General features: G+C 44.4%; 1 protein-coding gene across 1 annotated transcript in view; it reads left to right on the forward strand.

The window, feature by feature from the left end:
• Positions 1-5,928: 5,928 nt before the first annotated feature.
• Positions 5,929-14,353, forward strand: part of cnstb (consortin, connexin sorting protein b) — a 14,321-nt gene continuing 5,896 nt past the window's right edge. The window contains exons 1-5 of the mRNA XM_084484165.1: positions 5,929-6,031; positions 8,057-8,732; positions 9,948-10,057; positions 11,874-11,904; positions 14,331-14,353. The exon at positions 14,331-14,353 is cut by the window's right edge and continues 64 nt beyond it. Coding sequence (XP_084340291.1) covers positions 8,639-8,732; positions 9,948-10,057; positions 11,874-11,904; positions 14,331-14,353 — 258 coding nt within the window. The 5' untranslated portion in view covers positions 5,929-6,031; positions 8,057-8,638. The remainder of the gene's footprint in view (positions 6,032-8,056; positions 8,733-9,947; positions 10,058-11,873; positions 11,905-14,330) is intronic.

Raw genomic sequence — 14,353 nt, forward strand, 5'->3', positions numbered from 1 at the left:
CACCAGGACAGCCGGCAGGAAGGCGGTGGTGGCAGTGGTGGTGGTGGTGGTGGTGATGGTGGTGGTGGTGGTGGTAGTGGTGGTGGTGGTACACTCAACAGAAAGGCCCGGTCTTTGTTCAGAACCGGCTCAAAGTCGTGGAGCCTGAGCAAGAGGAGCGACAGTTTGAACGGCCTGAAGTCTGCCGTCACCGAGCAGACCAGCGGCTGGAATCTTGGTGCCAAGCTGCGTCAACTCACCCGTCGGACCAATTCGCTGGGAAGGACCCCGGCCAAGTGCCAGTCCCCCGACCGGGGCAGCAGCAACACCTCGGTGAGCTCAAGGACAAGCTCTAAGGGGAGCTCTAAGGGGAGCTCTAAGGGAAGCGTCGAGGGGAAGACTAAGGGGGGTTCCAAGGGGTCGTTTGAGGAGATATTTAAGGGGAAGGGGAAGAGGAGTTATGAGGGAGAATCAACCCTAGCCAGGAACAGCAGGAGCCCAAAGAAGAGTCCCAGGTGCGCGCCGTTGTTGGAGCCCGATCACCATTCCGGCCCCTCAAACAGCTACCCGTCACCCCAGTCCCAGAGGTCCGCCTCCTCCAAGCTCTCCGCTGTGGGGAAACTCAAGATGGCCACCCCCAGGGTACGCCGGGTCTCCAACTCGGGCACCAGGACCCTCAGCTTCTCCCGCAGCGACCCACGGCGGGCCATCAACCGCAGTGCCAGCCTCTCCCCGGAAGGGAAGGCCTTCCACCGGGACCAGCCGTCCTGCTTCCCCTCCTTGTCCTCCTCGCCGCCCTGGTCCATCCCCTCCCTCAGCCGCACCCAGAGCCAGAGCTCCTCCTGCTGCTCGGCCGCAACCAAGTCCCCCATCCACGGGGTCATCGACGGACGCTTCTCCGACTTCCTGAAGGACCGGGAGTCCTGCCTCGCCCCGGCGACTGCCGACGAACCCAAAGGCCGGACCCCGATCGAAGAAGAAGACGACGAAGATGAGGACGACGAGGACGACGGGCTGTTCAACCTCCCGGGGCGAGCGGGCGCCGACGACGACCGCCCGCATGGCGTCCCGTCGCCGTACAGCCGTCTGACGGCGCCGCGCACCCCCACCCACCTCAGCGGGCACGGCAGCGACGTCACCAGCGTGCTGAGCGGGGAGTTGCCCCCGGCGATGGGCAAGACCTCGCTGCTGGTGTTCCCCAAGCGGAGCAGCGGGGTGAGCAGCGGCTACGAGAGCCTGGCGAGGGACGGCTCCACCCGGGACTCAGCCAGCGACCGGGCCTCCCCCCTCCAGAGGGCAGAGGGGCGGCCCACTAGGAGGAGGGGCTATACCGGAGACAAACGGGGCATGATGAATTGATAAAGATGATTTGTTGATTTGGACAAAAGTTGATGAAATATGTAATCGGTGAAAATGTTGTTGAGGGGGAATGACTGAAGAATGATGCCTCAACTATTGGTGTAATTGACTAATAAAATATACTAATGTTTTTTCCATCAAACTTTGCACATGCTTTACTTAATTCTTTATCTTTATCAACATCATTTTGATTAAAATTGGAAAACACCGGTTTAAGACCATTAAAACCACATTTACTGACAATCTTTATTCTATCTCACTCCCCAGGATTCTGATTGAATAAATCTGAATTAGGATTAAAATCATGATCTACGAGTGAAAGCACAACTGGTGTGATATATTATATATATTGACTATAAAGATTTAAAGGATATAAATGTATCTTTAGCCATGAGCCATTTTAACCACCAAATTGACTGATGTGCAGTAAACAATTCATTATTAAATCCTAAAGTGAACAGACCTACTAAATACATTTCTAAATGCCATTGCATTTCTTCCTTGTACATAATTAGATTCCACTGCTGCAACGGTTGGACTTTATGACTTTACAACTATTATAGCAATAGCAATTATTCACATTTCTCCTTTCTAATCTTCCAACAACAAAAAATGCACTCTATCAGATAATGATTAATAATATATAACCTCAAATTACAATATTTCACTAATTGAGTAAGACAACCGCTTTCCATTCCAGGTCAGAGCATTGAGCACACACACCAGCTAATGAATAAAGCAATTATAAAAACCAACAGCCACGGCAGCAGAACGCTGCTCCATCAAAGACAGCCGTGTTCATGTCATTAGCTAATTAACTTCGCAGGCTCCATTCAATTCCAGTCAACACTTACGTAATTTCACCAGGGCACGGGTGAGAGAGTGATCTCTTATCTCTGATTAAATTCAATGCAGATGTATTGAGGAATTCCCGCAAATGTTGAATAGTTTAACTGTTTTTAATTCTGGAATGTAAATACTTAGAATTTCTTATAGTGAGGACTGATTAGGGGAAAGGGTGGGGCAGCCTACACTAGTTTATCCATGCCTCCCACATGCCCCCTAGTGGACACGAACTACGTTGTCAAGAGAAGATTTTATAAAATCATACTTTTTTCGCACTGCATTTTACTCGAACTAAGACGAAATTTGAACTCGCCACTAAATTTAAAATGTAATCCCATTAAATCTAAAAATACCCTGTTGGCTGCTTTCTAATACTGAACATTATGTTTATGTACCAAGTAAGACAGAGAGGAGGAATGGAGAAGAGAGGAGGAGAGGAGGAAGGGAGAGGAGAGGTGGAGGAGAGATGAAAAGAGGAGAGGTGATGAGAAGAGAGGGGAGAAGAGGAGAGGAGATAAGAGCATGGTAGCCAGGAGAGGAGAGGAGGGAATGGAAAGAGAACGAGGGGAGAGGAGGGGAGATGGACTCCGCATCCGTCCCTCTTCCCCCTCATTGGTCTCTCCGGTTCCCAGGCTTGTACCTCTGCCTCGGCCCTAGAGCATGAGACCCTCAGGGGCCCCCAGAGGCCCTGGGGCTCCAGGTGTACGAGATCAGAGGCAGGGGAGCTGACTGGTATGATGTTGTATGATGTGCTGTCTGATGTTGTTGTTCATCCAGGATTTTCTTTTTATTATAAATAAGGGCAGCAATGGAAAGGAATACCTAGGGAGGGATACACTACGGGAAACTATATTACAACCACAAGCAAGACATACACCATACTACAACTATAAAAATACACAACACTATACAATACACTGCAACTTCCATTACACTACAAATACACTGTATGACCAATACTTCACTAAACTACATTCCACTACACTACACTACACTTCAAATAGGTATAAAGCAGACAGAGCCAGTGTGTATCCAGACAACCAGACAACAGTTTTTCACACAAATCAATATGTTGCTTTTTGATCTCAATTAGTAATAGAATCTCCCTGAACGATGAATTGGCCTTTGGTCTTGTTTTAAAATTAATATAAAGAAGGGTTCTCCTCTCTGTGTTATGTATACGGCAACAGCGGTGGTAATGGTATTCTAGATCCGTGAATATGCTAATCCTTAATCCAGTTATGCTTGAACACGCATGGATTAGCTGTTTATTAAGATGCCACCCTCTTAAAGAGCACTAAGGTTAACATGTTTTACATCACATTACGCCGGGTTCCGTCTGACTGCTCCTGGATGAGTGATTAGATTAGACAAGGTCCCAGTGCCAGGCACTTTCTAGAGGGTTTTCAGTTTGCTGTGACAGAGTAGGGCTTTTACTCTGAAAGGATCTATTTTAGTGAACTACATGCAAGTGCGTGTGTGTGTGTGTGTGTGTGCGTGCGTACGAGCATGGCTGCGTGCATGCGTTCCTGTTTGTGTGTGTGCATGTGTGTGTGTCTATGCGTTTTTGTTTGTGTGCGTTTGTGCCTTTCCAGCTCCAAATTAAGCCAAAAATAAACCTTTTGCTATTGTTTTCAAAAATTACATTTGCTGAAACCAAACCAGCATACCAGCTATGTCTTTGTTATTGTGGTTTTTGGTGGGATTTGTGTTGTTTGGTTGCTCTTCAGATATAAAACTTCTATTTCGCGACCTATTTTATATTATTCTCCTTCTCCTCTTCCTTCTCCTCATTCACCTCCTCCATCGGGTCATCACCTCCTGCTTTACCTCTTCCCATTTCACCTTCTCCTCCTCCCTGTCCTCATTCACTTCCTCCTTCTCGTCACTGCCGCCTCTTTAACCTCCTCCTCTTTCACCTTCTTCTCCTCCTCCTTCAACCTCTCAAGACAGCAACGACACCTGAAGAAGAAGCACCACTGAAACAGCACTACAACACCATGGCCCCTCAGTCTGGTCTGATGCAGTTGTAGATTTAACTACTTATTTCATCGGAAGTGACTCACAGTGTATTTTAGATGCATGTCAATGAGAGGCAGGCGTGGGTTAGGGCATCTTGCTCTAGCATGCCTTACCCATTTTCCATGGCTCTCAAAGGATGGATCCCATTGTTTCCCAGAAGGACCTTTGTTGTTTGTACTGTATCGCCTCCAAGGTAGTTCTCTTTTTGTTGTAAAAAAAAAAAAAAAAACTACAGGCCATATGGGAACAGCAACTAGATGCACAGAGGATGCCAGAAAGCACCAAGCTAAATCCCATCGATAACAAAACGCCCAGACTTGGCGGCTGAGAGATTGTCGATCACATCCACCTCCAAAATCTATTTTTTTTTTGTCCAGTCTAATGAGTCTAATGATGGATGTCTCTTGTTTCCTGCAACACTGTATCAGGAAAAAAAGTTAACATGCAAAGCTGGGGAGGCATTACGAGAGATGCAATGACGCATAGCAATCAATACAAACAGACCTCTTCAGGTAATGGATCAGGGCATTAAGATGCACAGGACACACAAACACACACACTGGATGTTTGTCTAGTGAATCATCTTGATCATCAGTATGATGCACATCACTGTCACGGTTTATAAAGGTCATGTTGTTTAAAACCTCCAGGTTCCTCCAGATGGCTCTGACTACTTTTACCAAAGTAAAAGTAGGTCTTTGTCTTTCTGTACATGAGTAATAGTGCTCATTTGTGTGTGTGTGTGTGTGTGTGTGTGTGTGTGTGTGTGTGTGTGTGTGTGTGTGTGTGTGTGTGTGTGTGTGTGTGTGTGTGTGTGTGGGTATGATCTGTTTGCCGCAATACACACAGACAGAGAGAGAAAAAGAGAGTGATAGACTCTCCCTTCACTCCATTTCTTTCTCTCTCTCTTTTTCTCTCTCCCCCTCCCTCCCCCTCTCTCCCCCTCTCTCCCTCTCTATCCCTCTCCCTTGCAAACTATCTTTCTGCTCTAGTTCATATCTTCATTAAGCCTCATTGGAAGTCCAGTTTACGTCATCAAACCTGAGAAGCAAGATGCATGTGAAGTCATGTTTAGAATGGACACACAGACACAAATAAACACACACACAGAGGGAAAGAGAAAGAATAAAAAACAGTAAAAAAAAATGTTATGATATGTTATGTTATGTTTGAATGTAAATGCCTGAAAAGGAAAAAAATATATGTTTAATCTTAAGAAGGCTACGATTATTCATATGTGGCCAACAGCCCTACACAGTTATGAACATACAAATGGTAGGCTACAGATACATAGCATTCTAGATATGCCTACAATATCAACGAAAGACACACAGCAATAAACCTTCAACATATACTATGCCACATTTTCATGATATTGGGAAATGTTGTTGTGATATTGTTGCTAAGGGAAATCCGTTTTGAATTAGAGTGTTGTTATATAAAATATGAATTCGAAAAAATATACTATTTTAATCGTTATTAATCCCGTCTAAGGTTTATTTACCAGAACAATCATCCATTCCAAAGCCTTTTTTGATCGCGTTATATAACGAACCACTGATCTATCGGATAAACTTGCTTAGCACTGCCGTTGGGTGGCGACATTGTCTACGCGGCAAAATGTAATTATACATTTTGCAATGAGGGACCAAAAAATGCCCGGATTGGCTCGTAAACAACCATGGAACCGCAGAGAGCATCTCATCGGATGACAGATCGAGGGCTAGACTGTAATGTAACATGATGGTAACAGCCGGAACACAGCGGTGGTGTGGTAGCGGTAACGGTCAAGAAACGACAACATCAGAGGAGCTGCGGAGCCAGAGTGCGTATGGACCGTCGTTATGTTACGTTATGTTGTGTTCGGGTTAACGTGTTTACCTTACCCACACGAGTTGATGTGACATGAAGACATGTGTGGGCATGTCACACTGCAGCTAACTTCTGTGAATATTTAAGATTCTCCTGTTTACGTTGTGGTCTCAAGTCCAAGATCACGGGTGTCGTTTTTAACCATATGGGCTAAGAAGGTATTCATAATCCATAACATCCGCGTACCGCTCTTACTGCGTTATACAGGTCTATAAGCTATTTGTCAACTTTCACATGTTGAACAATCATGAGAAGTTTTGGAAAATGAATGGTCGCTCGCTACGGGATATTGTGATGGAGACGATGCTGCAGTAGGCTACAGCTGCACACGCACACACTTACACAAGCTACATAGAAACACCCGCACACAGAAGCACACGATGCTCTGCACACTTGTTTATACTGGGCCAGAATGTGTTCTATTGGGAGTGTTTCTATGAAATGTATACTAACTATTGAAATATATTATAATAGCATGTTTTGCGTTCATATTAAGGCCACATAGCCTTTTAATAACAGTCATATGAGTTTGCGATTTTGAGAAAGAAGAAAATCCGACTTCTTTTGATCTTATGCAATCCTTATGTAATCTTGTGTAATTTATAGGCCTATGTGGCCAATTTGTAAGATAACAGAAGAACAACGGGGACAGTTTCCTGGCATTTGCCCACAGGAATTAACCAAATGTACCGTAATGTAATCTCATCCAATGCACTCATTTTCATCTGAACAGACTCGTACACTGTTATCTTTTCTTCTTCGTCTCTTCGGCACGATGCTGTACTTCAGGCGGCGCTCCCGGCGCCTGTAGGCTGCAGCGTGTCACATTCCATGTAGCGAAGTATAGACTCACATGACTGCTTCCTAGCCTACCTCTGAGTTACCGTGCCATGCACGAACACACACACACACACACACACACACACACACACACACACACACACACACACACACACACACACACACACACACACACACACACACACACGGACACACGCATGCCCTCTGATCGTTGATGCTGCAAAGATGTGCTTTAACAGGGGGAACGAGGCGGCATCCTTGCAGCAGCGATCATGGTTTTGAGTTGATACTATTAAACATGCTAATCAGATTGATGAAGATATCTGAACATCAATGAATCAACTATTTGTGTGTTCTTTAACACATGCCTGTTCCTGGCGCCTGCTTATTACTCCTACATTCTTCACTACATATAATTATTAAAATATCTACACATGTTGGAGTGGGCAGAGACTGTGCAGAGTGTAGTAGAGTGCATTATCTGTTACCAGGTCCTCAATGTTCCCAATGTGAGCTTGGACGTGGACAGGCATTGTGTGTTGTCCCACTTTATGTCCGTGATGTAACAGTCCTTTACCCTTTATCAGGCACTGTCCTCTCCACAGTAGCAGGGGATGGTGGTTTATTTTGTGCTGAATGGACCCCCTCAGGCACCATTAGAGACACAGCGAAACATTCTATTATCTTTGTCACTCAGAGAACAGAGGATCTGACTCTTCGCTCCGCCGTCTCTCCTCTCCTCTTCCTGTCTGACGTCTCTTATAGCCCACTTGTTTTCTCTTTTCTTTCTTTACTTCTTTCTTCCTTTCTTAAACTTATACTAGCCTCATTGTGGCGTCACATTTTAATTATTTTTTATTAAATTGTTTTTAGTTTGTTTTTATTAAATTGCTAATTGCTATTAAATTATTAAATTCGTTTTTATTAAATTGCCAACACATGTTGTGGTTTATTGTTCTCTTCCCTACCTCACTTTCTCTGCCCCTCTTTTTTCTCTTTCTCTCCATCTCCCTCCCTCTCTATCTTTTTTTAAACATATTTTTAGCAACTTCCTTCTCCGCTTGCTTGTTAACTTACATACCAGCAAAAAACACAGAGCATGGTATGTTGTTTTTTTTCCGGCTAACATCACTAAAAAACGCGTTCCATAACTCTCTCTCTCTCCTCCCTCTCTCAGGTTGCTGAGAGAACAAGTGCAGTCCAGTGACTCTGGGTACTTTGAGGAAGAAAATTAGAGAGAAAATCACCAACTGATTTTACAAAATGACTTACAAGTGAATATACCGCAAAGAGTGCCACAGACTACATTACCCACAATCCTCCTCTCAAGCATACAGTGGATACCTTGCAACTCTCTTTCATCTTTCCTCTTCTTCAGCCAATGGGCATAGAGGATTATACCTCCCATCCATAGTCTGAGACCGGCTACCACAGCACAGGAGGGGGGTGGGGTTGGCGGGGGGACATTTGGACCGAAGACCCCTGGGAAATATTCCCACCACCTCAATCACGTGGAGCCTCACCACCTTTCACCGCCTACTGTAGGAACACAGACAGACAAGAAAGCAGACAGATCAGACTGGATAAGATACTAGAGGGATCCACAGCTGCCTGGCCAAGCAGCTCCCGACATAGGACGTAGGCAGTGAGGCTGTAGCCATCAAGTCGGTACCAGAGTCAAGAGCCCCTCGCAGAGCCCCTGGGGGCTCCAGCACAAAGCTGTTGAGACTCCTTAGCACAACCAAGGTGCCTGGAGGTGATGGGCAACAAGAACATGAGTGCCCCCCCGAAGGGCCCAGACGCTGGGGGCCAGGAGAACCAGGAGGAGCAGCCATCGGAGACCAGCGCCCCAGGTACTAGACGCGTCGTTAGGAAATGTTTACGAATGATCTATTCGTCTCACACGTTGATCGTGTCAACTGTATGGTGTTCCTCATAAGTATGCTCCGTAAAAAGCAAAAAATCTGTCTTCTTCTTCTTCTTCTTCTTCTTCTTCTTATTCTTATTCAAATTGATACACCCAGTATAAAGGAGTGAGTGAAATTATTATGTGAAAACTTTCTTTGACTGCCTGGTTACAAGCTTAAGATATATGAACAAATAAGAAGGTTAAAATACATAATAAAACCATGATGATGCTATCATGATGACGGTATTGGGATATCCATTACAGCCCTCGCCATGTCTGACGGCTCCTGGCCACGGTCTTTACACATCATTAAAGATCATTAAAACACAGTTAGAGGAAGGAGAGGGGGAGAGTGGGAGGGAGGGATGGAGGGAGAGTGGGTGGGAGGGAGGGAGGGCAGGAGAGGGACAGAGAGGGACAGAGTGGGGGAGATATGTAGGGGTAGAGGGAGGGAAAGAGGGAAAGGGACACATTGTACCCGACAAATATACAGAGAGAAAGATAGAAAGAGAGAAAATCTGAGTGATATACAGTATTATATATACTGTATATCACTCAGATATATATATATGAGAGAGAGAGAGGCAGAGTGTGAGTTAGAGAGTGTAATGAAGTGGTTTTAGCTCACATCCCAGAGAGAGAGAGAAAGGGTTGATTGAAAGCCTGGTGCCTCTGTCTTGGTAAGTCTTCTGTAAGTTGATCCCTTACTCTCAGACCCTCCCTGGTCTGAGGTCTGAGTCGGTCAGGTGGTTGGCAGGTGACAGGGGTGTAACAGGAGCACAGGGTGGGTGAGGTACTGAGGAGACCACGGGGGAGCTACAGCACTCGGTAACCGTATGAGCCCTGACGTCATATTAGAGGGTCATTATCACAGTCCTGGGTGGACACAGTGTGGGCCAGATAGAACAGTAAGAATGGAATGGAACATGCTGGAATAGAATGACAATAAATTGAAGAAAACTGTCTAGGACAGAGTGGAATAGAATAGAGCATTATAGAACAGACTACTGTTTCTGCGTGGGATGTTTTGAGTTGACCGCATAGTGTGGTTGTTGTCCTGAGATGTTGATAATGTTTTTATATGAAAACGAGATCCCCATGACACGTGCATTGACCTGGTAACGTGTATTAATTGATTGTATGTGTTGTGTGTTTTTAGGGCCTTCTGAGAGTGTGGGGGCCCCTGGCCCCAGCCCAGAGGTGCTGGCCTCCCTGCAGACCCTTGTGGAGGCCCCCAACTACACACTGCTGCCACACTCACTACACCAGGTTTGTGTATGTGTGTGTGCGTGTGCGCGTGCGTGCATGTGTGTGTGTTATCAGCCGGAACATAAGGGAGTGAAACACCATACCTACTACTCTGTTCAGCCACCTAGGTGTTACTACACCCATTGCTATTCTATACCTATTTCATTTTGTTTACGTTGCAAAAAGCCATCCAGCTAGCAGACAACCCAAGGCCCTTTAATTATGGTCTGTAACAAACTCTTCCAGAGTCATGGACAATATCTGGCATTTCATGGCAGTACAGACAAGGATGCCCGTATATGGTCTATTCAGTGATACATTTCTGTGTGTAGAAGTCCCTTGTCCCCCCTCTGTATTTATTTGAAGGAAACCCCAAAGTGTTTGATGGAGCTTCCTGAGATGCGGCATAAAGATACAAGATAAACGCCAATCCTAACCACACACAGACAGACTAGGAACTAGGAACAGAACCACAGTTGGCTCTTGGTTGCTAGGTTGAGGCCCAACAATTACAACTTTCCAGAGTCTGGTTGTCGCCTTGTTGATAGAAAGGCTCTTCAGACTATAGCTACATAGTAGACTGTATTGTACACATGTTCCTGTCAGAGATGTCGGAGCCATTAATCATCCCATTTTACTATTAGCATAGAAACATAAAGTAATCAACATCTTTGTTTGGTGAGTGAGCATGATAATAATGTGATTTAAATCCGAGATTAACGTTTGTTTACACACACGCAAACCACCCAGTAATGTGTACACAGTGAAACGGTTTTACTGTATTTCACCATTTAATTTAATTGTTTATTACGTACTAACATAATACAAGATAACAAACTGTTCCATTCAGTGGAAACGTAAACATTGACTGGCTGTTTGAATGCTGAGAGAAGGTGTCAGTGACGTCTCTCACAGTTACAAGTACATGAAAAAAACACTCTCTGGAAGGTGAAGTCTTCGTAGTTATTATACAAACACACACACAAACATACACACAAACAGACATTTTTAAATATATTTTTACTTTTTGCAGAAACAGAGACCGAGGCAGATATATATACTGGAATGTACTGTATTTACATCTGCCTTTTTGCAGTTATTTTTCCCGTTGTTTCATTTTTAGACTGCTTTGGCAATGTAAATGTTTATTTTCTGTGCAAATAAAGCTCTTTTAAATGCAATTTAATTGAGAGAGGAAGAGAGAGCGACTTAAACAGAGAGAGCGAGAGAAAGACTGCAATGCTAATCCCGAACACAAGCACTGCCTTGTGACTCATTGTCCTCAGTCCGTCCGTCTATCCGTCCGTCTGCCTGTCCTATGCGGGTCGTCTAAATCTCTCTCTCTTGGTCATGTGACTCCCACCGTGGGAGGGATTAGGTGGATTTCATCACAGTCTAACTAGTGTTGACAGTTTTGCTGATGATGATGGTGTTGGAGGTACAGTGGGTTAGCACTGGGGGTTAGCATGAGGCGCTGGTGATAAGGCATAACGCTCTTCCCTTTCTACCTGTTTACGTTATGGGTGAGTGAGTTGGTGCGTGAATGATTGAGTGAGGGAGTATGTTCAGTGAGTGAGTGAGTGAGTGAATGAGTGAGTAAGGAAAGTCAGTGGATGAATGAGTCAGTGGGTAAATGAGGGAGGGAGGGACAAACACACACACACACACACACACACACACGTCACATTATTTTCAGTCTTCTCTATGTGATGTCATCAGATCTCTGGTCACCACAAAGGGTGTTTGTATCTGTGCTAGTGACACAGTGCTGGTATGTACTGTGTGATATCCTCTGGTCATCCCTAATGTATTCCCTCTCCCTCTCTCTCCCGTCTAGATGGCAGAGGCATACTCCCTCAAAGACGACTGTATCCTTTCAGAGTGATCAAGACTAGTATTCTAGTCTAGTATTTCTAATGCTCTTTATTTTTTAATTTATTCCTATTCCTAATTATTCATTTGTCATTGGAATGTCGAAGCCTAAGTGTTTTGACTAGGTTTATTTTGATTAAAATTAGTACCATTTTTAAAAAAGGAATTAAAAGGGATTCAAATGAATAAATCTGGTTTGCGGGTTTCTTGATTGGGACTGGTGTGGACAGGAATTGGACTGCAGTAGCTTGAAGCAGATTTTAAATAAATGTTACCCTATGGCTGTGTCCGAAACCACTCACTCCTTCACCACTCCCCACTCACTATCCAAGTAAGTTTTATGAAGAGGACTATATAGTGAGCTCATCTGCAAAATGAAAAACGCATCAGACACTACTTGGGTTTATTATGTCATTATTACTGTCGCATAATTCAAACACGCCACCGTCGCCTGGGGCTGGTGGAACAACCGGAATAAATACTGCCATGAAGTTTTATTATATATTACTGAGCGTATTTTCCAAAATCAATAAAAAACTATATATAGGCCTATATATAATACAATATCGATGGATACTTTTTGTTCTCGTGATCATTAAAATATTTTTGATTAGGAGAAGGAATAGAATTACTAGACAGAGAAAAGTAAACAAAAAGTTAGATCAATATTACCAAGACATATATACAAAATGTAAGTGGAAAAGATGAAGATGATGCTGGGCCTTTACATTTATATTTACAATAGATAGATAAATACATCTGAATTTGAATGATGTGCTTTCCTCTAGTCCATCTGCCATTTTACTTCCAGCACAATGCTTGATGATGATGATGATTATGCATGCTTGGTTAGACCATCTGTTTACACTACTTTTCACTATGCATTGCGGGACAGAGGAGTCCACTATATAGGGTATAATAATTCTCACCATACATTTGGACAGCAATACAAAATGGCGACCTTGCTATATGGAGGACTATATACAGGGTTGCACATAACTTTTTTAGTGAGTTACTCAGGTGAGTACCAGGAGATGGTGTTTGGTACGCACCCCACACATAGCCCCACATTTAACATCTGATGAAGCCTACTCAGTTTCACAAAGGACATTCCCTTTTCAATACACAACTTCTTAAGCACAGCAGTGTCTTTTGCGCCACCTTTTTTTTTCCAACTGCAGCAGCTTGACCACGGAGCGATTGAATATCTCCCAGTAATAGACATTGCGATCAGCTGATTTTGCACAGTTCTCCGGTGTGTGTGCGTGGTGCACATGAGCGCACATGAGCGCACATTTCATTGAGCTTATCATTTGTTTCGAGCCACGGCACATCTTGGCGCCACTTAGAAAAATAGATTTTCTTCTGCTCCGGCTCCGTTTGCCTTTTTCTTTGCAGGTGGCGAACGCCAAAGTACCTGGTCAATGTATTTTGTTTTTTTGATTTTTTACGATCTCCCGTTAGTTACGCAAAAGCGTTGTACTGACACATGATGTTAGGCATCCCTGATTATGGGCGGGCATGCGTACTTGCGTACCAGTTATGTGCACCCCTGACTATATAGTATAATCCACTTGATAGTGGACTATATAGTGAGAAGTAAGTGATTTCAGACAATAAGGATACTAAAACAAAGAAAGCATCATAGTTTATGGCTGTGACACACAAGCTTCAGCACACTTGGAAGTGTTATGCTTTAGCATACAGCTATGTTAAATAGTAATATGTTTAAGGTTAAGTACTAAGGGGTGGAGTTTGGTTCCTCTATCACTTTAGTCTCTCCGTATTTGGGTGTTTCCCTGGTTGGACCAGAGGGTCTGGCACTGGTTTCCTCTGGGTCTGAAGGGCGTGTGCAGCTGCAGCTGTTTACGCCGTTACCAGGGCAACCGCCCCTAAGGCGACTACGGCGACGAAGCAAGGGAAATAAGAGAAGGGGGGAGAGAGGCTAAATCTCCAATCTCCAGTACGGCCAAGTGTTGGCCGTACTGCTCACTCACTATATCTTGGAGGAGACAAGCAGTAGCAGATAGCAAAGAGCTGAGCTACTTCAGGTTGACTGCTGATGATCTGGGCCTATCATAACCGTCGGACCTGCTTTGTGGCTGGGCGTCTATGACTTTAGGGACGTATCTTCGGTCTGAAGCTGATTCGACAGCGACTTAAGCTGCTTCTTTAGCTCACTGTTTATTGGGTCAGTGAGTACAATGTTGGTCGAGGAGAATTCCTGGAGAATTGGGAAGCGGGTTGCAAATGCATCTTACTGCCCCTCTTAGTTCGCCCTGGCTTAATTGACATTTTCAAAATAAAACATTTTCAATATTATAGTTCAATATTTAGTGCTGACTTTCTTTAATCTCTCAGTATTCTGGTGAGGATCCTCAGTGTGTGTGTCTATTTTGACCTTAACAGCCACTGTTTCCAGACCAGTGGGCAATCCAGTTCCTG

The sequence above is a fragment of the Micromesistius poutassou genome (assembly GCF_964030765.1).
Source record: "Micromesistius poutassou genome assembly, chromosome: 19".
Taxonomy (NCBI): domain Eukaryota; kingdom Metazoa; phylum Chordata; class Actinopteri; order Gadiformes; family Gadidae; genus Micromesistius; species Micromesistius poutassou.